General features: G+C 35.8%; 2 protein-coding genes across 2 annotated transcripts in view; both read right to left on the bottom strand.

The window, feature by feature from the left end:
* Positions 1 to 26,345, bottom strand: part of LOC120331725 (uncharacterized) — a 152,677-nt gene that overhangs the window by 15,836 nt on the left and 110,496 nt on the right. The gene's annotated exons all lie outside the window — the stretch shown is intronic.
* LOC144422781 (NACHT, LRR and PYD domains-containing protein 1a allele 5-like) lies at positions 1,365 to 26,205 on the bottom strand. Its single transcript, XM_078112601.1, has 12 exons — positions 26,124 to 26,205; positions 25,726 to 25,824; positions 23,862 to 23,960; positions 20,038 to 20,127; positions 12,550 to 12,666; positions 6,927 to 6,962; positions 5,145 to 6,575; positions 4,761 to 5,071; positions 3,756 to 3,917; positions 2,872 to 3,036; positions 2,132 to 2,296; positions 1,365 to 1,433 (listed from the first exon to the last, which is right to left on the bottom strand). The coding sequence occupies exons 1-12, from the start codon at positions 26,203 to 26,205 to the stop codon at positions 1,365 to 1,367; spliced, it is 2,826 nt and encodes a 941-aa protein (XP_077968727.1).

Here is a 26,345-nt window from a genome sequence, read left to right as displayed (position 1 = left end):
CATTGTTATCATTTAGTTTGACAATTATTCCTGACAAGGTATAGGCGGCGAGTAATGTCGTGAAATTCCAATTTCAAAAGGCTTCATACAAGATGTGGTTTTATTAATAAAAGCAGAGGACAGTTCATTGCCACACTAAATGAGGCTCGATAATTTACATGGGCGAAGGACAGGTGAAGAAAATTTCATTATTTATCAATAAAAATTTCAAATTTGAACAAAGCTCTAGATAAGCAATTACATGATTTTATCTTTACATATACTAACACACATTTTGCATGACGTGTTGAGTTTATCCTATCTGACGCATATGTCATTTTTGAACCCCACCGGACAATGTTTTTTTTCGAAAATTAATCTCAAGGCTTACGTTATAAATTAACGTTATAAATTGACCAAAATGTAGAGATGAAAGGCCACAATGGTGTCTCGTGTGTATCATACATATTCATTCAATTTTCAAAACCTAGAGTGAAAATCTACGCTTTTATTCAATTATTCAATTATAATGTAGATATTAATAAAATTCAAAAAAATGCCAATATTCCTCCTTTGAAATATTTTGCTGAATGCCACCAACTTATGTTGACTGACCATGAAGAATATAATGATATAATATAATTTTAGATTTTAAAATTTCAAACCTTTCCACAAGTTTTCCATTTGCTCAATTCCATCAGCTGCTCTGTAATTAGATGTAACTCTTCACATGGGTCAGTCAGAAGATTCTCGACTTCACTAGGTGTTGCAACTTTAGCGATTGCAAGAAATAAATCGAATGTGATCTTGGAGTTGTTTCGAACATCGAGAGTGTGAATCTGTATAATTTGAACAATTACATAAAAATAAGAGCTGCTTATGCTAATAAAAAACATAAACTGAAATACCCAGAAATTTATGAAGACATGACGGTAAATGATATATTTATCATCTACATATGAAGGACGGGTTGTTATCTTGAAGTCTAAAGCACGAGCTAGAAAATTATAAATAGTGAGAGAAAAAATCTCTCCACAAGACAATTTTAGATTACATTTTTTTTGCAGTGGTTTGCGTAACTCAAAAGACAATTATACGTCTGCCAATCATAGGACCTTCTGCATGAAATATTTGACTTATTCAATATTTCAGATAGTTTGTGTCACTGACCCCTCATTTGTACTGGCTTTCACTGACGCTAGCAAGCATAGTCTTTGTAGGTAATTATTACATTTTTTTTGAAGTTAATTAGTGACAAAAGACCACAACATACAAACAACTGCAAAGAAATTTTATTGTGAGTTTTTACATAAAATGTGATTCTTACTCTTACGACTGATCAAAATTAATTAACAGATAACCATCTGCAACAGGTAACCGACTAGCTATTTCCAGCGCTCACATTCACGTTTATCTTGTTTACTGGTCACGTTTATCTTGTTTACTGATTCGACCTAATAATGGGAAGTAGTGAAATGTAGAGAAAAAGCTTATTGATAAATTCATGACACAAAAATGGTGAGGTTCGCTTCATGATCGACTCCGACCATTTTTTGTAAATTCATCGACAGCGCCAGATCTAAAGGACTTATTAAGAGTTACAACAAAATAAATCTACCATTTACACACAATTTGAAATATAATAGATAGAATGTAGCTTTGGTTTTGCTGTGAGAACAAAAAAAATGAACCAGAAATCAGAAAAGCTGGTTATTTGGGACTGAAACTCATAAAAGCTTGAATCAAACGATGATGTAGTCATAGGGTTTTCATATTCATCAAATTTTGACATTCAAGTATGATGAAATAACAGTTAACTTGCATATTTTTTCACCGTGTAATCATAAATTTTTTTATGAGAAAAAATAAATGATTTGCTTTCTACCTTTACATTGTGAGTGTATATAGTGAATAACGTCTACATAATTTGCATTTGATGAAACTTTGAATTGAAGATTTTTATTTGTATTTTTCATTAATAAATATCTAAAATCAACATATTTGACTGAAATGTGTCTGTGTAGCAAAACACCAGTATTTGTTAGTTTTTTTTAAAAATAAAAGTACCATAAACAACATAAAATAAACAGGCAATTAAGGATATGTTAAATTGGGATTAATACCAGGAAATATCCTAGTTTAGCAGCCTTACCTTTGCATTGAGAGTATTTTCCCTGAATGCTTTCATTCCTTCTGCTCTCAGATTGCAATTCCGAGCCTCGAATTCTTTCACATGACATTGTGTAACAACTTTTCCAACTTCAGCAAAACCAGCACTGCCAAGATTCTCGTTGCCACTGACAACTAGTTTATCCAACTGAAATAAATAAGATCGATGAACATATCATGATAAACCTGTTCATATGGAATTTTGTTGTACCACACTTTTAGAATGGATAATTTCGTTTTCTACGATAACAGCTATGGAAACAGTATTACAAGTGTCACTTTAAATGTCATTTGTATTTTTTTTCTTATAATTAGACGACTCTCCTGAGTTAACGAATTGTCACAGTCTTTGCGCGCTTTTTGGTTATTAACTGTCAAATATTCATCAAATTTTGACATTCAAGTATGATGAAATAACAGTTAACTTGCATATTTTTTCACAGTGTAATCATAAATTTTTTTTTGAGAAAAAATAAATGATTTGCTTCCTACCTTTACATTGCGAGTGTATATAGTGAATAACGTCTACATAATTTGCATTTGATGAAACTTTGAATTGAAGATTTTTATTTGTATTTTTGATTATCTAAAATCAACATATTTGACTGAAATGTGTCTGTGTAGCAAAACACCAATATTTGTTAGTTTTTTTAAATATAAAAGTACCATGAACAACATAAAATAAACAAACAATTAAGGATATGTTTAGTTTAGCAGCCTTACCTTTGCATTGAGAGTATTTTCCCTGAATGCTTTCATTCCTTCTGCTGTCAGTTTGCAATTCCAAGCCTCGAATTCTTTCACATGACATTGTGTAACAACTTTTCCAACTTCAGCAAAACCAGCACTGCCAAGATTCTTGTTGCCACTGACAACTAGTTTATCCAACTGAAATAAATAAGATCGATGAACATATCATGATAAACCTGTTCATATGGAATTTTGTTGTACCACACTTTTAGAATGGATAATTTCGTTTTCTACGATAACAGCTATGGAAACAGTATTACAAGTGTCACTTTAAATGTCATTTGTATTTTTTTTCTTATAATTAGACGACTCTCTTGAGTTAACGAATTGTCCCAGTCTTCGCGCGCTTTTTGGTTATTAACTGTCTGAAAATATGTGCGGCTCACAAAGACTGTTCACTCTAAGAAAATTATAAGAAAACTTTCGTGCAATCAACCACCTATGTAAGTTGTGAAGCGTACTCCTTCGCATGAACAGCAAAGACTTGCACATTTGTGTTACTCCTTTCATCTTACAGACAACGATTGATACATGCACGTCATTTGTACAAAGCCTGTGCAAAATAACATCCTCCGCCACCGATATCGCTTTAGTATACCACGCTTCCTTGTCAAAAACAAAAATGCTTGAAAGTAGTCCCTAATCTCCCATTTTAGGAGATGGGTTGACGTCATGTTTCCCTGTCTATTTTTTTCTTTGAAAGATTACGCAAGATCACTATGAAAGTGATTTTAGCAAAATGCAAATGGGGGAGAGTTTAAAAAACAAACTTCCTGTGCCACTGTTCTAGCTCAAACCTCCTAAACTCAAAAATAGTTTTTTTTACAACCAGACATATTTTCTTGAGGCAGACCCACCTTGAATCTTGAATTCTGAAGTGCATTGATTTTTTCTTTGGTGAGTCCGCACATTTGAAGTTTGAGCTCGATTTCCTTTCCATCAATACCTGCCAAAGCAGAACCAAGACTTTTGAAAGCTTCTTCATTCATTTGATTTCCACTGATATCTATCTTGGATACCTGCATAGATAAAACAGTGGAGTCAGCATAAAATTAAAAACTTAAACAACATCACATTTGGCGGTGAGGAGCATCATTCTAAGCGTTAGGAATACACTTGCCACAGCACCTGTGTGTGGGTTTGCATGTTCGAATCCAATGGGGGATAATTATGTGTGAGAGAATTGATAGGGATAGGAATAGGATTTACATATTTATCCCGGGGGAGAGGAAAGTGATAAGACGGCTTGATCAAATGGCGAAACACGGCCTCTCGTCCGGTTACCAGTCCAGGTCGGGTATGAGATTAGATAGCCAGTTATTTTTTTTTTTTTTTGAAGCATGGATTTGATAGTGGAGGAAGCCGTAGCCGACCAGCAGTTACGTGAACCACCCTACGGCGGCGAGGAGTCAAGCAATCCTCTCGCACATGATCATCCCCGCATGGTATTCGAAATCTGCGATCCCACGAAGGGTAATCAGAGATGCGATGGTGAGCGTATTCCTAACGCTTAGCACGATGCGCCACACCGCCGAACCGATGGACATGTCAACTCTGCAGGGGATTGTTCACCTACCACTGGTCAGTTACAGCTGCCTCCCCCATCAAGTTCATGCATCTGAAAACACAAATAACTGGCTTACTAATCCCATACCAGACTTGGACAAGTAACAGGACAAGAGGCCGTGGTTTGTCATATGAAAAAGTGGATTTATCGGTTCTTCACTGCTGAATAAATATGTAAATCCTATCCTATAAATTTATATTTGCAATGAAAATGGGTCATATTTTCATATTGTAGCAACAGTATTATAATAAAAAACAGTATAGCAACATATTAGTAAAGACTGCAGTAGTCTTGCCTTCAATCCAGACCCTTTCAAATTCAAATCCAAGCATTTCATCAACTCTGCATTGAGGCCACATTTAACCAGACGAAACTGCTCAAGGTGACCACAACGTCGCATAACCGACGACATTGCGTACATTCCTGCAGCAGTGAAAGACTCATTTTCGAAGTTGATTTTTTGCACATGCGATTGGATGAGTTCGGCATCATTGGCCTCATACAAGGCACCGAACAGCTCCAACTTTTGATAGGCTTCTGTACATTGACTTATCTTAGCCTTCAGGTTTTCTCTAAGTAATGCTTCCTTCTCTTTTCGGTCGATCACTATTGAAAAATCAATAAATTTATTTAACATTCAATTGTATGATGTTGTAGCTCTACTTGGGCATATACTTACCAGTTGTAAGATCTTTCAAGAACTCAGTTCTGATATCTTTATTGAAAATAGTTCCACACAGGAAACGCAGAACAACTGACCAGTGATCAATGTGAATCTCTTCAGTGATAAATGATTTGAAAGTGGCAAGATCCATGTTGGCGATGTATAGACTGGCTAGAATTTCTTGAAGGATTTGGTGACTAAAGAACATCAGATTGTCGCCTTCCATGAGATGTTGGCTCAGCATATTATTTCCAGGCACTTTTATGATAAAATCACGAACCTCATCTGAATGAAGGCCAAACTTTTCGAGATCATCGATAGTAAAAATTACTCGTTTTTCTTTTGTGCCTTCGAATGACATTTCCATTAACTTGCGAACATCTTGCTTCATGTTTTTTCTTTTCTCAGCGTGATCACATCGCATGAAAATATGGAGTATTTGAATCATTACATCTGTCATGGTATCGGGTGGATTTGCAGGGTTGAACTTGTGAACTATCGCAGTGAGAAGCAAGAATAATGGTACGCTCGAAAACTGAATGAGCGATGGTGATTGAACTGTCAACTTATTCCAGGATTCTTCTCCTGACTCACCTAAAACTGCAATGAATAACTTTTTGATGTCCTCACGATCGAGACCAGCGAGGGCAGTTATGAATGGAGGCCGTAATTCCAAAGGCAGAGATGCGATTTTATGTTCACGTGATGAAATAACAATTTTTGCTCTGGGGAATAGATTTCTGGTTAAAATATTGTATATGATTGTTGTTGTACTTGACTTGTCAAAGTAATTCATCTTGTTATGGTTTCCATGAAGATCCCACATAGCTTGATCTAGACCATCAAAGAAGAAAATACACTCGGAATCATGCTCAATAACCCATTCATATCCTTCTTCTAACTCTAGATTTTGGAACCCTGGTGCAATCTTTCCAAAAAGCAAATCGCAAGGACTCAGTGCTTCTTCTGGTCTTGTAGCATAGGAAACCGACATATCTTTGAAACCGAAGTGATGAACGAATCTAAATTGACGTTTTTTTCTGAAGAACAATTGCCTGAATGTTCCTTCTGCTTTCCTAGCTTCCTTCACCAAGTCATTAGCAACAACAACACTTCGAGACATGCGCTTCATAATTGTCGTTTTGCCGCTTCCAGCCTGCCCCGCAATTGCAATGTACTTACAGCTTTCATTACTAAGTTGTTCAACCAGTTCGTTTATAGTGATGCCCTCCCCTATTTCTTCAGATCCCTCTGTTACAGCAAATTCTTTTTCTTTCTTGTACTCATCAGCCATTTGGCCCCCAAAGAAGTTTGGAACTTTCTTCAATTGAGGATGAACCTCGAAATCAGGCTCATTGAGCTTTTTGTAATTTTCTGCAACTTTGACTTCAGTTTCTTCCCATGTCCTCTTGTTGAAATAATCAATGAATTTTCTCACACGCCGACCTGAAGATTTTCATTGCTCATTATCTATGATAGCAAGGGAGTTCTTCTGGATAGATGAAGATTGAACAGCTAATTATTGTAGTAGATCATCCAATTGTACGTAATTTTGCGACTTTTTTATTTCAATTTTTTTAATAAAAGTGTCTTTATAATCTGATGTGTGTTTGTGTAAACTACTATAGCAAAATAGGTATCACTCTCTTCTTACCAGATATGCATGTAGTTACAATAAGGTTCGTAACAACAGACCATTATCGCGAAACTTGGTCATTTCAAAGGCATATAACTTGGAAATATATATGGAATATTACATCAATGCAAATGTGAATGAATGTTAACACAAATATTTACCTTTATGAATTAGGCGAGAGACTTTCTCAAGAACCCCTAAAGAAAAAATGATAATAATAAATTTCTAATCTTCTTATAATTTGATAATAGCAAATAAATTATAAAACGTCAAATTTTCATATTTTTAAAAATTATGGATAAAAAGAACTGATCTGAATTCAATCATATTGGTGTTGTAATCATATACTGTATGTTGCATTTTAAATATTTGCTAAATTGCATTGTAGAAACTTGATTAGTAGTATTCAAGGCGGTATAAGGATGCACTTCCAAAGAAAAGGCAAAATACTCATAATGGGAGCAGACATGGATTTGATCACTAGTGCGACAGGGTTTACAACTCTAGCTTCCATCATATATCAATCCCCTCACAGCTTAAAGGGCTAGTGAAGCTCATTGCTATTACCAACTAAAATTCTTAATAACACAACTTTCTGCATAGAAGTTCCCACAACTAATGAATGAATAGCTATTCAGATATTCAGTCTGATATTCAGGCAAGGAAAGTTTGCTATGATATAAGTGAAACCATGAAGTTCCATTCGCAACCAGGTATAAAATGACATGAGTTTCTTCCTAACTTTAAATTTAATTTCTGAACCTTCTTGGCATTAGGTGAGTATCATCTTGTATTGTTTTAACCAGAATAATATCTTTCATGTGGACACTCAAAGCTTGTTTCCACCTCCATTCAATACATGACTGATACGATACCACCAATTGCTATAAATATGCGAGGCCAGGAGGCAACCACACTTGTTTGGCATCTCATCATTGTCTTTCAATATAACTTTAACATATTCTCGATTAGGTAAAGATTATGCCAAATTGAATCAAATGCTAATTCCTTGCTCTACCTTATCTTGGTGAATTCTTAATGCAAATTTTGAGGATGTTTTGCAATCCATCTCAGAAATCACACTTCAGTGCAAATATAAGTAAGTAGTAGAAGTACTAAAGTACTGAAACTAAATATTCCTTTTGGGTCGATACACCTCTCATTTTTCCCCCACGCCTACAGGGATAAACATGAAAATCCTATCCTTAGTTCAATCAACTTGAATTTAGAAAGTAATAAATCGTATTATCAGCAGAGCATTTCTGCCGACTGTGCGCCACTCAAACCAAATTGATCGAATATAGCATATGGCAAAAGATGTCCAGGAATCAACCCATGAACAGATTTCTACCCCATTTATGTCCAAGTCCTACTGAGGTCACATAAACACCTATCAGTTCTCTTTGTCCTTCGTCAAGATTGTCCTGTGATCACACAGCATATCTGGTTTTTTCAAGAAGTATAATGCCATTTGCGATCGAGTAATGCAGCTAACAATAGTTTATATCCAAGTATCCATTGAGAATGTTTAATGTTACAAAACAACAGATAACTGAAAAGTAAACTTTCCAGACTCATATTCCATTTCCACAACTACTTGTCCATGTATTTTCCATAATATTGCGATTTACTTATCAGAGCCTTTGGTAGTAGTTTCACGTTTTATATCGGTATGTCTTTACCAAACTCCCCATTTTTAAAATTTTGCTTTACTTTTGAAGCATTCCATTATAAAATTTCTACCCTGAGATACAACACACTTGTTATGTAGTAATTTCCATCTGTAGAATACAAATTTATTCCAACAAGGGAAATAAAACTTTTTTCTTCCATAAATACTAAACTTAAAACGCACTTTATTCTGCTTAATTGATCATGTGCCTTTTATAAGCAATAGCGCATATGGTACGGATCATGTATTGTATTTATTGCCTATACAGTAACAGTACTGGTACTAGTGTTTTATAAATGAACCGCCGTCTTACAAAATATACTACGGCAAAGGCAATTGTAATGAGTATTTTTCTATAGCAACGGCAAACTGATGCGCACATTGGATATTTTAACACAGGAGGGGGTAAGTTGCACTGGAATTAACTCTTTGAACTCTGAATCCCCAGAACGACGCTACTCTCTCACCCTGACCTCCCACGCCGTCGCATCGATTTGACGCGTTAAAAAATTGTAATATCTCTAATTTTAAATCAACATAACTTCTAAACCATTAGATATCAGATAGTCTGTAATATGTCATATAAAAGCTTATCTAGTCTTTTATTTTTAACTGGCAATATTTTTTATGAGATGTGTAAGTCTATTTTTAGTCCCATCTACTAATTTTTTGTATTTTGATAAGATTTAATACCTTTTTTAGAAATGTATCATCAATATCAGTTAAATTTTGAAAAGTATACAAAATTACCTTTCCGGGAATATACGGATGACTTTCTTGACACACGCATAACTCATTTTATTGCAGAATTTGTACTATCTATGACAATGGTTTGTGAACAAAATTGATCAACTATTTTGACGCCAAGTTTGCGTAACGACGCAAAGGGCGACGACGACATTGTCGTGATAACATTTATGCGACGTTTCGTGCGTAACGATTTGCGTGAGGTAGATTGCGCAACTGCACATCTGGTCGTTCGCAGCTTGAGTCATCATTGCATCAGTATCATATCCTCGGCCGCAGATAAAACCCTTATATTCAGACGAATCTTGAACGAACATAGTAAAATTGCTAGAATATAAAGGCCATTTTATATACGTTTATTATTTGAATAGGGGACGAAAATGAATGGCCAAAGTGAAATATTTGATCCCCATGCATTTATGAGGTTCCGCCGGAAACATCAAGGCTAATTATTCACCGTTGGATATCATGAAAATTGAATAAAAAAAAACTGATAACGGGTACACGGAAACCATGGTGGCACCAGTAGCTCACCTGGTCAGTGTTTTACATTTTGCGGCCTCATTAGATTTTCGAAATTACTGCATATACGCTACATTTCTGATATCGCTATATTTACAATGGATTTTAAACGAAAGCTTTGTCCAGATGAAATATTGGATAGTATTCATATATCGGAAGAAGAAAATATGGCACAATAAAATTCAGCAATGGCGCTAAACAATGCATCCATCGATATGTTCCATCATTCCGTTTTTAGAAATCCTTATTTTTGCTATTCGTATTTTTCATATCTTTATGCAATTAAAACGGCAATAACACTGCATATTGTGTGTTTTAGTCGAACAGATTTTGAGGATGGATGTGATGATAAAATTTTCCCGTGTATCGTTTACAAGTCGTTAGTCGCTTCACGAATACGAACTTAAGTAAATGGCGTTACGACTCAATACGAGCATGCGAGGAAAAGTGTTTTTCGTATGGAACGTGAACGTGCTACGTGCCAACGTAATTGCTTAACGTCGCTGGGTAACGGCGTAAATGTGTTAGGTCGTTATTTACGTCACCTCGATCTTGCGACAAACAAAATCACGAATAAAAATGCTTCTAAAATTTGAATGGTGCAACATAATTTCAATCTAATGATATCACTGGAAAGCTATCTTCAGATTCTACAAATGTTGTCGATAATGTACTAGGTTTAATCGAAAACAAATTGAAGTTTCGTCAATTAGATTTGAGCAATTTTCAGAAGTTTTTTATGCTTTTTAATTTTGCCAATTTTCATAAGATGATCACAATATTTTATCTCAATTTTAAAATTATACCTAGTCTTGTAGATTATCTTTCACAAGATGTAAAACTTGTCTAAATATAATATATGGTTCGCGAGATATGAGGTTTCAAAGTTGCATACCTCTTACGGAATGCGAAAGCCACTAAAGCGGCTTTCAGCGTCAGAAGACTTTCTCGGGGAAAGCCGCTATAGCTGAAACTATCTATTACAATGGTTTGTGAACAAAATTGATCAACTATTTTGACGCCAAGTTTGCGTAACGACGCAAAGGGCGACGACGACATTGTCGTGATAACATTTATGCGACGTTTCGTGCGTAACGATTTGCGTGAGGTAGATTGCGCAACTGCACATCTGGTCGTTCGCAGCTTGAGTCATCATTGCATCAGTATCATAACCTCGGCCGCAGATAAAACCCTTATATTCAGACGAATCTTGAACGAACATAGTAAAATTGCTAGAATATAAAGGCCATTTTATATCGTTTATTATTTGAATAGGGGACGAAAATGAATGGCCAAAGTGAAATATTTGATCCTCATGCATTTATGAGGTTCCGCCGGAAACATCAAGGCTAATTATTCACCGTTGGATATCATGAAAATTGAATAAAAAAAACTGATAACGGGTACACGGAAACCATGGTGGCACCAGTAGCTCACCTGGTCAGTGTTTTACATTTTGCGGCCTCATTAGATTTTCGAAATTACTGCATATACGCTACATTCCTGATATCGCTATATTTACAATGGATTTTAAACGAAAGCTTTGTCCAGATGAAATATTGGATAGTATTCATATATCGGAAGAAGAAAATATGGCACAATAAAATTCAGCAATGGCGCTAAACAATTCATCCATCGATATGTTCCATCATTCCGTTTTTAGAAATCCTTATTTTTGCTATTCGTATTTTTCATATCTTTATGCAATTAAAACGGCAATAACACTGCATATTGTGTGTTTTAGTCGAACAGATTTTGAGGATGGATGTGATGATAAAATTTTCCCGTGTATCGTTTACAAGTCGTTAGTCGCTTCACGAATACGAACTTAAGTAAATGGCGTTACGACTCAATACGAGCATGCGAGGAAAAGTGTTTTTCGTATGGAACGTGAACGTGCTACGTGCCAACGTAATTGCTTAACGTCGCTGGGTAACGGCGTAAATGTGTTAGGTCGTTATTTACGTCACCTTGACGTCGCCTCGATCTTGCGACAAACAAAATCACGAATAAAAATGCTTCTAAAATTTGAATGGTGCAACATAATTTCAATCTAATGATATCACTGGAAATCTATCTTCAAATTCTACAAATGTTGTCGATAATGTACTAGGTTTAATCGAAAACAAATTGAAGTTTCGTCAATTAGATTTGAGCAATTTTCAGAAGTTTTTTATGCTTTTTAATTTTGCCAATTTTCATAAGATGATCACAATATTTTATCTCAATTTTAAAATTATACCTAGTCTTGTAGATTATCTTTCACAAGATGTAAAACTTGTCTAAATATAATATATGGTTCGCGAGATATGAGGTTTCAAAGTTGCATACCTCTTACGGAATGCGAAAGCCACTAAAGCGGCTTTCAGCGTCAGAAGACTTTCTCGGGAAAGCCGCTATAGCTGAAACTTTCGTGGCGTTCATAGCAAAACCCTGTTGAACAAATTCGAGTGTTGCGTTTAATAATTTTGTTTATTACTTGATTTTGAACCTTGCGGATTGCTCGTAAATCATATTAATAATGAGTAAGATACTTTTTTAGTCAGAACACAGTATATCTTGGCGAACGTGTGATGAGATGACCGTTAAACAATACTTCTGTTTTAGCTTTGTATGGAAATCAATACTTCCTAAAAATCACTGAGTTATATGGCCCAATCCAATTTATGGTAAGTAAAATACTTCATTTCAAGTACTGATTATTTTTATTTCAACTAATCATTTTCATGACCTTGTCACGTGAATAGGAACATTGTCATTGTATAAATGACATATACATCTATACCGAAAGTGTAGGTCACCTGATTATTTTTGAATGGATTTCAATAATATTTATATCATACCTGATGGAGAGGGCAATGCATCTCCTATATATACAAGATCAGGAGCTGTATTTGGGTGAGCACCTGCTCCAGTCGGCCTTTGCTGTGGTGGTGATGAGAAACTTGAAGATGGTTGATCTAAATGCAATAGGTGAGGGATTAATATCTGGCTAACTAATCCTATTCTCAACATGGACTGGTAATAAGGAGAGAGGCCGTAGTATACAATATGATTAAGTTGTCTTATTGTATTTCCTCTCCCCCTGTAATAAAGGTGAATCCTATCCTAACTGTCTTCTACCTTCAAATGACGTTTAAGTCCCACAAAATAAAAGACATAATGAGCCCAAATCACGGGGGAAATTAATTAAATCTAGTCTTGCACTGCCTATGCTATACATCATTGGTTCCCAACCGCCGGTCCGCGAAGCTTTTTTGCTGGACCGCGCGAAAATTTCGGTGTTTTGTTGTTTTTATGCTGTCTAAATCGCTTTACAGAGGACGAGGTCACGTTGGTTTATTACGCAATTTCTCGTCCGCCGTCTGATTGCGACATCTTGGCGCCGAGTAATCATACTTTTCGCTTTTTCGGCTCTGATTCATCTCGAATACGCTCCGATCTCTTTACTGAAGACGAGGTCGATTTATCACGCAATTTCTCTTCCGCCGTCATATTACGACGTCTTTCGCGACATCTTGGCGTCAAGTAATCACACTTTTCGCTCATCGTGAATGCGCTCCATCAAATCTCGCAAGATTCAGAAACCTAAAAATTGGCACGCGTGCTTTTTCTGTTTTGCATGTTTTTCCTGATTAATATGACCATCCAAATAAAACGTTATGCATATTTCTTTGTTCAAACCAAAAAACAGTCAAGAAAAGTATAATACTTGAGCAGACAAAGTAGGGTTTTGAGCCTGGTGCCAAATTACCGAAGACTTTGTTATTGTAATGTAAATTCATTCTGTTTGAAGCATCGATCAACTGCAGAAGGATTAATATGATAAACCCAATGAACAAGCTTCAGATTCAGATATTTATTTTCGTCATGCAGGAATCAATAAATCAAAAGAAAAACATAGCACTAAAAAACGGGAAACATCGATTCATAGCAATTAACGTGGGATCGCGAAAGACTCAGTGAGTCATACAGTCAGCAATACCAAATGCTGTAATATATAGCAGCAAACATAGCAATGAAGCAATCTGATAAAAATAACTATAAATTACACAATCATGGGAAAACAACACAACAATAAATTTGAAACAAATTAGACAACAGGAACAACCATTATGATTCATCCAGAATATATAGCTTATTAGCGACATCTGGTGGTTTATATACGCATCACTGAATACAAAACAATAAAAAACAAGTACGCAGCGTGTCAAGCAACAAGCTTGATTCAAATTGTGATTCTACTTTACAGTCCAGATTTAAAAAAGAATCACTGTCACAATTTTAGATATCTCTTGATAACGAATACCCATCGCTAAGTAATCGAGCAATCAAACTGTTGTCCGTATTTTCAACAAGTTACTTATATTTTTATTACTTATATATAAAGATATTTTCATCACTAGCTTTAATTAAACCGAAGCAAGGAAATTGGCTGCACGCCGCTGCAGGGCTACGTGTTGCAGAAACTTCCTTGAGGCATCGTTTGCAACCCTATATTGGAAACTAAACAGCAGCAAAATTTTCACTAGAGTTAATTGCGTTTGTACATGATTTGACATGTACATGTTTTTTATGTGAGATGTTTTATGTGTGCCTTTCTTACGCATAATGCGTGCCCAGCACTGCATTTCATTACGCAAATATTTTCGGCCGTCACATTATTTGATGGTTTTTCTTTGTGTGAGCTGTTTATAAGTGTGCCTTTTTTGTCTAGACTCTAGATCAACGGTGCACAACCTACGGCCGTCTTGAAAAAATAATGCGGCCGTCCACATACAAAATCCTATAAACAAAAAAAAGTGTTTAAAATATAGGATTTGTCGGCTATGCTGGCGTATATTGAAGCAAAACATAAACACAGCAGAAAAGTCAGACGACACGATGCGTCACAATCTGTATTTTTCTGTTGGGGATTTTCCCCCACGGTTCAGATTGATCAGGCGTTTCGGCAGCCTAGCAGCGTAGCAAGCTAGCCTAGCAAGGCATCCACAGCTTACAGCTGAGAAAATTGTAGCAGTTTTATTTGATTCTGACTCTGATTTGTATGACAAGCCTGATAGTGAATCTGTCGATTGGCCAACTTATCAGTGAGGAATACCATTTCAAATTAGGTCTAATTAAGCTTGCAGTTAGCACCAGATTTTGTTTATTACAGCGCTAGCCTATATTAAACTGCATAAAACTTTTAAACATTACTTCATGTCGTTAAAACGGAAAAGAACAGTGTCAGAAGAGTGTCGGGTATTTAATTCCAAATGGGAGATAGATTACTTCATGATCGAGACAGCAGCACATACCATGATGTGTTCTATATGCAGTCAAATTATAAAAACTGTGAAAGGGGATAATGCAAAGCAGCATTTTCGTCGTCATATGTCGCATGCTTATGCGAAATTGAAAGGCGAGCCAAGAAAGATCTGTGTAGAAAATTTGAAAAAAAGTGTACGCCAGCAGACATCTTGCATCTCTACTTTCATTAAGTCCCCTCATAATCGTTGCGAAGCTTCCTATAGAGTGGCATATCATCTTGATGTAGCGGGGAAGCCTTATTCCGATGGGGAACTTGTTAAGCGCTGCCTCATAGATGTTGTTAAGTGCATTCATCCTGGTAAGGAAACTGACTATTCATCAATTGCTCTCCCGCGTGTTACAATACAGCGCCGGCAAGATGATATCGCCAAGCAGTTAACCCTCTCTCTCTGCAGACACAGGTTAACAAGGAAGCAAGTTTATTCTCACTGGCTGTCGATGAATCAACTGACATCACAGACTCGGCGCAATTACTTGTTTTCATTAGATCTTTATCTCCAAGCTTTGAGTTGTGCGAGGATCTTCTTTCTATGGAAACACTCGCTACTCGCACCCGTGGTGGAGACATATTTACTCCAGTTAAGAATACCTGTATTCGTAACGGATTAGATCTGACAAATCTCCGTGGAATTTGCACGGATGGCGCACCTGCCATGATGGGTAACACGCAAGGTTTTGTGGCAAGATTTTCAGAGTACGTATCAAAGGAATATGATAATAAGGAGCTCATAAACCTTCACTGTATTATCCACCAGGAAGCACTGTGTGTCAAATGTGTTGCTATCAATGTCATTTTGAAGGACGTCAATCGCATCATCTTGTTCATTCGCGCAAATGCTCTTCATCACCGGCAATTTCGAGTGAACTTTTGCAATCGAGTGGAACGTTTGCTGAAGACATTTTATATCACACCGCAGTTTGTCGGTTGTCTCAGGGAGAAACATCTCACCGTGTTCTGCGGTTACGCAAGGAAATAATAGAATACTATTCCTTAAAAAACAAGGACTGTCCCTTTTTGAACACGGACTTCCTCACCTCTCTGGCGTTTCTGGTTGATTTTCTAACCTGTTAACAATCTGAATCAAAGTCTGCAAGGAAAGGCAACAACAGTTTGTCTCATGTACAAAAAAGTACTGGATTTTCGTGACAAATGTCGTCTCCTCAAAGGTCATCTCCAGCAGCGTGATTTCATCCATTCTCCACAACTGATGGCCCTTATTGACAGCAAAGAAATAGAGGTCGACAAAATTCCAATCGTATTATTTTCTGGTGTTTTCGATACGGTGTTGCAATATTTTGGCGATCGTTTTCAAGATTTTAGGAGGATTTCTAAAACGTTAAGACTCGTTGCTTTTCCGCATCTGGTTGATACCGAGAGTGCTCCATTGCACCTTCAAATGGAACTGCTGGAGTTGAAGAATGATGAGCAGCTTGTGCAGAAGTTTAAAGACGAGGAAAATATGCTGGACACATGGAAAGGCGCAGTTGCATATCCAATGCTACGAGAATTGGCAAGAAAAACTCTCGTTCTTTTTGGAAGCACTTACACGTGCGAAGCAACGTTTTCAAGAATGAAGTACCTGAAGAATGAGTACCAAACCAGATTGTTAGACGTCAATCTGGGGTCTCAACTAAGGCTGATGGTATCCAACCAGTTACCTGACTTTGCAAGTTTATCTGCCGACATGCAAGACCAAGGGAGTCATTAAATTGCTACAATGCTTTCCAAACTTTTATAAGTAAATTCATTAGAATATTTGACTTTTTATTATACTTTTGGGGACAAGAACATGGGGGTGACCGCCCCTCCCCGCTCCTCGACTTTTGATTTTTTTCAAAATTGTATAAACATTATGCAACTTGCTGCAATATATCTGCTCAAGAATAGGTCCAGCAAAAAGAAAAATCCGTTTAAAATGCGAATATTTGACTTCCAAGTAGTCCTACATACTTCATAATTGGGCAGACTGCACCTCGCATGGGTCAAATACGCGGTTATGACGTCATAAAAGCCCAAAAAAATTTTGCGCGGCTTCGGCGCGCTCAGATACTCCCTAGCGGCGGTATGAAATACAAATAAATGCAATCTGGCCGTCAATAGCAAAAAGGTTGTGCACCCCTGCTCTAGATGCATATTGAGTGCCCGACATTGCATTGTATTACGCAAATATATGTTATTCTTTTATGTTCCGGTCATTTCAATTTTTTGCCGCTCCGCGAGTACATTTAATTTAATTTTACCGGTCTGCCAGGGTACAAAGGTTGGGAACCACTGCTATACATAATATAAAATATTGACTAGATCACTAGACATAAATCATGTTATATTACATAAATGGCCTAGGTAACAACAACAAACAAGTTTTACAAGTAATCCATCCAACATAAATTTCTAGTGTGTTTTGAAGCTGGGAGAAACTCTTAAAGCAAAGGAGCAGCACTTTTGAGCTTGCGTCCCCTTCGAATATATATTATTATGAATATCTATTTTTTCGCGGCCCTTCGTGTTAATAATGCTAAACAGTTCGAAATATGTATTTTTTAAACTTTATTGACAAAGCTAATTCTCAGCTTTTAGTAGGCCTACTCAACAAAAAAAACAAGCACATATTTACTCAGATTAACATTACTCAATTATTCAGTGTAATGGGTGCGAATGCTTTTGCTGCATAGCAAGTCCAGCCATGGCAATGTTTATTTATGCAGGCCTAAATGATGATTTACGATGTCTGGCCACCGAAGGTCAAGTCCTTATCCTGAATTGTTCACTTTTATTCATCAATATTCGCATACTCCATAATATACACAAATTTAAAATGGAGAATTCTGCAGGGTGAGCAAAATCTTTGAAAAAGTTCGAAACATGGGAAATATCATGTGCCCACTCACCAGCACACACACACAAATAAATTACACAAAACACAAACCTAGTTAAAACAAGGCTTGGGCCAAAAATTTTCAAAAAAAAGATTCTCGACTGTATAGGAACTTCCTGGCTGTTATACTTTTGAAACACCTAAGCTATTGCAGTAATAATGGCCAATTCAAAATGTACCATATATGCCAGCAATACGCTGGTAATTAAACGTTGTTTATTATGCCCCATCCCGCAGCCGCTTAAGCTAAATTTCCTGTACGGTCGTTGAATGTTTGTATGTTGATCTCTTTAAAAATCCATTATCCGCAATTCTGTCCATGATTTTTATTTATTTTCTATACATCTTGTGAATGTTCTGTTTCATACTGCAGCCTAACTTGATCATCAGTGACCGCCAACTCCTATTTGTCCATCACACAGTGATTCACAGATCACAGTGTTCAATTTCACATCAAAATCCAGTTTATCCATAATCTATCCCTGAAATCCCATATGCTTAAAATTGTCCATGTTTTTAACTTATTGAGAAACCAATTTAATCCAACCGTACGAAAATTGTGCGCTACGAAAATTGTTCATTTTCCAGAAAAAATCCATGGATTTGAACAGATATAAAACAGAGCCGTTTCCAGTAACGTTAAAATATAGCAATATGATTCATATACACATCATTTGCAATAATGAGAAACTATAAAACATTTAAAAGGAATAAAATATGTGATATGTGCACTTAGCAAATCGTCTTCCGGAACAGCTATTTTAGCGATTAAAGATGGCATTGTTATGCAAGCAGACGCAAATCGGGTCTTACGATCAGAATATGTATTGTTATGCAAACGCGATGATTCTGCCGTGTTTCCCCGATGATAAGACCAAGCCTGAATTTTAGAAATGATTTTAATATCAGCGTTACCCTTAACAAAGACTTTTTGGACCCGACCACATGGAAGTGTATCACGTTCAATTTTGCTAGGGCGTCGCAAAATTTCGTGATAGTGCTATAATAAATTAGTTTAATTCTGAAAATTCGATTTTCTGTAAATAAAGATTATTTTTCCTTGGTTCAAAAATGGCGCGCTCCCATCCCCTTTGCGATTTGTTACTCACATAAAGCAGGCTTTTCTATCATGGCCTATTAAATGTGATTTCACTGAATGTCATTAGATTTTGTTTGTTCGTTTATAATTTATAAATTTATATGAAATTCATTGCAAAAAAGATATTTTATGGAAATCGGTATCCATATTTTGTATATTAAAAATCTCGTTATTCTCTACACCCCCCCCCCCCCCAATAAGCCCTAGTGTTATTTTCAAAAGAAAATTGAAGACACCAATTGTTTTTATTTAAATCGGATAAACCTTTTTTTTTGCAACATACCTACATAAATATCCGCTTTAAAGCAGTACAAAAGTTAGTGTGACTTGTGAAATTTGAGCAGTACGCGAGGGATTACAGTACTGTTAGCGCAACATGCACATTCGACGTTCATTTTAGCACAAGAAACGTAAACAGTTTCGTCGGAAGCACGCGCCACAAGTGCATCTTTCGCAGAAAACGTTGCGTACCGGTAGAGAATTTAGCCTATTTTGTCACAGCTATTTCTAGACTAATTTTTAATTACTACTATTAAAACTACAACTCCGAAGGAGGCAAATGATGATTGACGTATTTGATTCATACTTAAATTTCCCAAACACAACCAAAAACTAACGAATAGCATTCAAAAAATTTGCCATTTTTGCGTGTTATTGCCGGCCCGCGGGCCGTAGTTTGGTGACCCCTGGTCTAGCTCTATAGCAAGTTTTGTAAACATGGATTTTCTGTTTAAAATGTCAGTGAATGCAAAATATATCAATCATCCCATAGATATGTAACAGTGTGTCTTACAAATCAAAGCTTTAAGGCATCAACATGAAAATTCTAATAATGGGTTTTTGTTCAAATGAAATTCTTCATCACAATAAACTTGTTTTCGAATCAATCAATAAATTGTTGACTATTTTTCTATCAAACTCCAATCAAACTACAATGTGACACACAACGACATGACATAGTCAATTTTAAAGCTGAGTTTATTAAAATGGATATTAGTAATAGTGTCAAGAATTTGTGGAACATAGAAAAATATTTTTCTTACCATGGATAATGTTGACAACTTTGGCAATGTTAACATTTTCAGCATAGATATGCTTTGCATGAACTTCTTTAGGGTTGGTGATGACTGTTTCTGCAAAAAAATTGTTATAAGTCTGTAACTTAATAATTTCTCATTGTCTCTGTGGAGAATTGTGTATTGTTCACTCCCGCGGTACAATATGAGTTGCAGAAAAAAGACAATCCCAGATTGTTTGCTGTGAGTCATTGTGTTGAAACCCCAGTGAACTTTCAGCGCCCACAAAAAAATTAGGCATATGGAAATGAGATATTTGTAATAACAAACCATGTACAGAGGGAAGTACACACTGATACAGAACAATAGAATTATGTAACAATATGACTAATCAGTGAGCAAACATACAAGTATAGAAGAGAGTTACTCTGTAAAGCAAAGCAATTGCTTGATTTTGTCTTTTCCCAGATAAAACACTTTAAAAGTAATAAAAACAAAATTGCAAAGTTACCACTAGACAAGCAGGGGTGACAAACCCCTCTGCTATCGCGGGCCATTTTATCAGACACCACTGAGTAAGCGGGCCGCACAACTTTTTATTCACACTATGATACATATTGATTTTTATCAACAAAAAAGAACAAATGCATCGGTACAGCTGAAGTTATTAATGAAATATTGCAGCATAAAATAAAAATAGAACATTCAATGCATGTTTTGCTCAGTGAGATTTTTGGAGAAACTTTTTTGCTTTACTAAGCGCTTTATATTAGGTTGAACTGACGATTTGGAAACTCTCAACTGCATACCAATTTTTTAGTCTGTCAGTTTTGACCTGTATCGATTGATTTCGGTTTCTGGTGGCATCATCTCATTCGACCAGCTGTTGAAGATCTGAATTCTCGTTTAAAAACCGCAGCATTTTTGACTCGAATGTTTTGGTCGACCACCGAGATGTCACTCACTGTACAATCAATTTATATTGTACTATTAAACTGTAGTCTTTGAAATTTTATCGCAGATCTAACGATATTCTAACGTTGATATCTTAAAAATAATCTTGAGTGGTAGTATTGTAATAGAGCAGAGTCAGTGTTGCCAGAACACATCAAATTTGGAAATCAAAACTAAATATAATTGGGTGGTTTGAAACACTTTTTATGGCCGCGCATTGCCGTGATTTTTGTGGTAATGTTCTCTTTTTGTTAAAGCAACCGCAGGCTACATCAAACACACAACTAAATTAATAATGCAAGACATTATAATCATACTCGGAATAATCGTCAATTTAATCCTTTGCGCAACTGCAAAATTATTACCCGACAACATAAAATACCAGAAAAAATATTATCCTCCAAAAATCTGGGCTTTCTTGCAAGTGGCCGATATATATCAGTGTTCGTCGCTTTTCCACGTTCTAAAAAATTAGTATTTTTGCCCGGGAAATATCTGCGGCCGAGCATTTCTTTTTTTCGCTTCTCTCATTTTGCCTTTCAGTGAACAGAGTTCTCTTCTATATTTCTCTCTCTCTTTTATCTCTTCGTGCGGCGCAAAATCCTCGCCTTCGAATATCTTGCGTCCCAACTAGGCTTGCACGTAATCGACAAAAATCAATTCTGTAATTACGACAAAATTGATTACGTAATGACCCCGTAATTGCGATATTTTTTCACACATTCAAACCTATCATAACAACCATTTGAATCCACTTCTTTTCCGAACGGGACATCGAAATTGGTTTTCATATCACCGACAGTACTACACGCCGGCGACAGATGTTAAAGACAAATACCAAGGAGTGGATTCAAATTAAATTTATTCTGATTTTTATCTTTTGTGTTGGCTGTGATTTTCCTTTATCATCTTCGCAAATTAACCGTCCCAATTTTGTGCGATCAATTTTATCATTACCGACACTGGTATACGGATATTTATGAAACGATAGTTGGCTTTTTTAAAATCGACTTTCGTATTGAATAAAAATTTCTGGTTTCTAAGTTATTAATCAACGACAAGCGCATTCTCTCGTTTGATTATACCTGCGCTTGCCTCGCGACGAAGACTTGTTAATTGTTATTGCTACGTTTTTTACATTATCCGACTTTGCTACCTAGTTAGCATTTTATAATAATTATTGATGCTGAATTATTGACGATATTCCGATTACCAAGCTTCATTTTATATCAAATTATTTCGTGGCCTAAATGTTATAACATTATTTGCGATAAATTTGGATCAAATATTAATTATTTAACCGGCGATAAATTCTTACCCGTAACTCGTTGTAAATTAATGCTAATAAATTCTGTTTGGTTTTTTAATGCGCCGTGATTTGTATTAATAAAAGTGATTGAGTCGGGAAAAGAAAGTAGCCTTCTCTCCTTTTGAGGGCCCATAGCGGCGGTAAAATTCGTTTCATGTCTGTTCCACGGAGAGAAAGAAAAATACGCCTTCCGGAATTACAATCATGCCTTCCCCCACCTGCGTAACAAGAGAGAGAAAAACGGAGCGAATACCGTAACTGTAACTTCTTTTACTTGTTAAACTTTCATTTTTACAATCGACGGAATTGACTGCTTTGAAGGAGTACGTTTCAAACGCGAAAGCGCTCGACCAATAATTACGACTTTACGTAATTTGTAACGTAATTTGTAACTCGAAATAATTACGTAATTCCGTAAATTATGTGCAAGCCTACTCCCACCTACTACTGTATGAATCAAAATGGACTTCCAGAACCTTTTTACTGACTGCCTATTTTCTTTTGTGCTTGGTTTTTTCAAACATTGCCTTCTGTGTGTGTTCTTATTATTTGCTGTGAAACTTTAATCAATGATGCAAGCCATGCGTAGGACTGCTTTATTTTTCAACATAAACTTTTGATTGACTGAAACTGAATTTTTCTTACTAGTATTTACTGCGGGTTCAGGTTGTAGATATCGGTATGTCGATATCGGTTATCGGTCACTAGTTGGCCGATATATCGGTATCGGTGCCAAAAAGTGATATCGGTCGAGCTCTATATAAAACTTTTTATTGTTTTCATATAAACCGTGTATCGTAAGCCAAAACATTACATTATCACAAAGTACGGTTACCCCTCCACCATTAATCCCTATGCGCTTGACGGAAACCGTAATAAAAAACGCAATGGTTACTTGGATCCATTGTTGATCCAATGAAACAAGATGTCTTGTAAATAGCGCTGCCAAAAATATAAATAATACTGGCGCTACCGTTTTCCCCAAAGCCTGAAGCACTAGAGTGATCAGCACCAAGTAAAACAGTTGCAACTAAAAACTTCTGAAAAAAATTATACGAGGCGATGTCGGCAACTGAGGTTTGATTTATTGTTTTATCTCAATTCTATTAATAGCAGAAACTGTTGGTTTTGAATGTCGGTGTAATGCACTTAGTGTTTGTATTCTTTATTATATGACGTTATTCTGGACTTGTCAAGAAATTTTTTTGTAAGGCGATGTTGCAAAAGAATTTTTATCGGTCTGTCACTCACTCTGTAACTCAATGCTATTACACTAAGGATACAGAAATTGTTTGTTTTTGAATGTATGTGCAATGCACTCAGTGTTTGCATTCTTTATTTGTAATGTCATGCTAAAAATCTGGAAATAAAACTTTCTAATAAAGCTTGTTAAATGCTCGGCAATCGAGACAATTTGAAAACTTGACAACATAAAAGTTGTTTCTTAAATAAAAGGTAATTTGAGCAGATTTGTTAAAAACAAATTCACACAGGCTGTGCTATATGATTTGGGGAGCAAGGCCCACTCATGGCCAAGTTTTCTACAATTTACCAACTACATGTCGAGGAAATGCCAAATCAAACCTACCATCAATTTTTGTTACATTCTGCACGACCTTCCCAGCATAAATTTTGTGAATCTTCTCAGCTCGAACTTCTTGAATCTGGGAGTCGGTGATGTTTGTCTCTGTATGAAAGAATTATTGGTTTTAGTCTTCAAGTCGTGAAGTATGCTTTTTCTGTATAAAATTAAATTAACAAACAATCTTATACCAAGTCTTGCATTTATGCATATGAAAAATTGTACGTCAACTGAAATCTCAGTCTAGGAACTTAAGATTTAATTATCAGATGGCATTAGACTTTTGGTTTATAGTGATTATCGACTATGTTGAGCATGCGCTCTGTCTGTTTGAAATATTTAATTTAATAATTAACTTTTATTCGACTTATCATTAGCATTATGTTGAGGCGTTATATTTTCTATGCACATCATTGGTCATTGGCATGAATCTTTCAATTCATAAATACTGCGCTGGTATGGACTCAAAAATAACATTAAAAATACTAATTATTCAACTATTTGGAGGGAGATTTACTATGTGAAACAAAGCAACTTCATATATTGAGCCATTAGCTACACATCATGAAACTGACCAATTTCATCAATTTATACAATAAATGCAACTAAAATGAGGAAAATTGGAATGAAATTATGGCCTCACCCTACACACGCTATGGTACGCTAGGAGTACCCATGTGGAATCATAAAATTGAGACTTTTGAAAAAATCTAATCTCAAGTAAATATAAATGACAGCAGTGAACTCAAATATAAATAAAGGTTTTTTGGATACCTCAGCTAGAGTTTACTGAGAACTTTGAAAGACAAAAAGGAATTTACACTGCTCTCATTTGTGATAATTTGATATACTAGTCAGCAGTTTTTCACCATACATGAAAAACACTTATTGAAAACAGAATGTTGAAGGAGCAAAACTTATAAGTAGGGGTGAAATTCATCACAAAACCAATACTGGTTATCTAGTGGCGAATGCAGTAGAATAGCAAATAACTTCATATGTTGAACCATTAGCTACATAGCATTAAACTGACCAATTTCATCAATTTATACAATAAATGCAGCTTTTACATTTCAAATATAAATTTCAACTAAACGAAAGCGGTTTATGGTAGCTTGTTCCTAGAGTTCATTTGATCAGAATTTTCCAAAACAAATATATACAGGCAGTGCTATATAACTTGTGGAGCATTTCAAGACAAAATGTTTCATAAATACTTTATGAACTGAATTTTTTAAAGTCAGGTGGTAGCACTCAAGAAGTATGTGTAAACGGACTGAAACGTATGGGCAGGGAGTAGATTTACTTGGCTAACACAAATAGTTCCTGAACTCGTAATAGAACTAAAATGAGGAAAATCGGAATAAAATTATTGCCTAACCCTAACCTGGTACACATGCTACAGGAGTACCCATGTGGCTTTATAAAATTGATTCTTTTGAAAAAAGCTAATCCCCAGAAAATATAATTGACAGGAGTGAAGTCAAATATAAATAATGGTTATCTGGATACCTTTAGAATTGAAGCTATAGAATGTTCTCAACAAGACTTGCATTTAGATGCTTCGAGCCTTAGTAGAAAAACACACACTCCATGTGATGTGTGATAAACTTAAATATAAGTGAATGGCCAATACTAATTTAAATTTCAATGATTGACTTTACAATTTTCCCATGCAACAGCACTTTTACTGAGGTCACATATAAGCTGCACATCAGGATTTTTTTGAAAGGTACAATTCGAAATGCCATGGAAAAGCACACTCGTGAATGTTGCAGGCCCAGCACATAATATTTTTGTTTCAAGAGGACGGAAGAACTATTGTATCGAGACATTTTAAAACTAGCAGTGAAAAAATCTCATGGCTCACCATCAATGTTTGTTACATTCTGCACAACTTTCTCAGTATGAACCTCATGAATCTGCTCAGCTCGAACTTCTTGAATCTGAGAGTCAGTTATGCTTGTCTCTAAAAGTTCCAAAATATATGTTTACTACATGGATTTGGAAACATTCGGCAATGAATAGGTCTATAATGAGATTTATATTTTGAGAGATAAGACTGCGGACTGTCAAAGATATTTCAATAAGCAAGTGATGTATGGAAAGTTTCAAATGCCAGATGGATTACATTTTTCACATGGCCGTGTTTCCCGCAATTTTAACAATTACATGTCAGGGATATGCCAAATCAAACTTACCATCAATGTTTGTTACATTCTGCACGACCTTCTCAGCATGAACTTCATGGATCTGCTCAGCTCTGACTTCTTGAATCTGGGAGTCGGTTATATTTGTCTCTGTAAGAAATAAATAATTTGGTTTTAGTCTCAAAGTCTGGAGTATGCATTCTCTGTATAACACTAAATTATTATCAAACAATCTTATACCAGGTCATGCTGCATTTAAGCATAGGAATAAAGCATTATTTTGAGACATTTTTTATTTACTATGCACATCATTGGCCATTAGCATGAATCAATCAATTCA

Source organism: Styela clava, chromosome 5, assembly GCF_964204865.1.
Source record: "Styela clava chromosome 5, kaStyClav1.hap1.2, whole genome shotgun sequence".
NCBI lineage: Eukaryota > Metazoa > Chordata > Ascidiacea > Stolidobranchia > Styelidae > Styela > Styela clava.
Note: the sequence above shows the minus strand (reverse complement) of the source record. Positions and strands in the feature narration are given on the sequence as shown.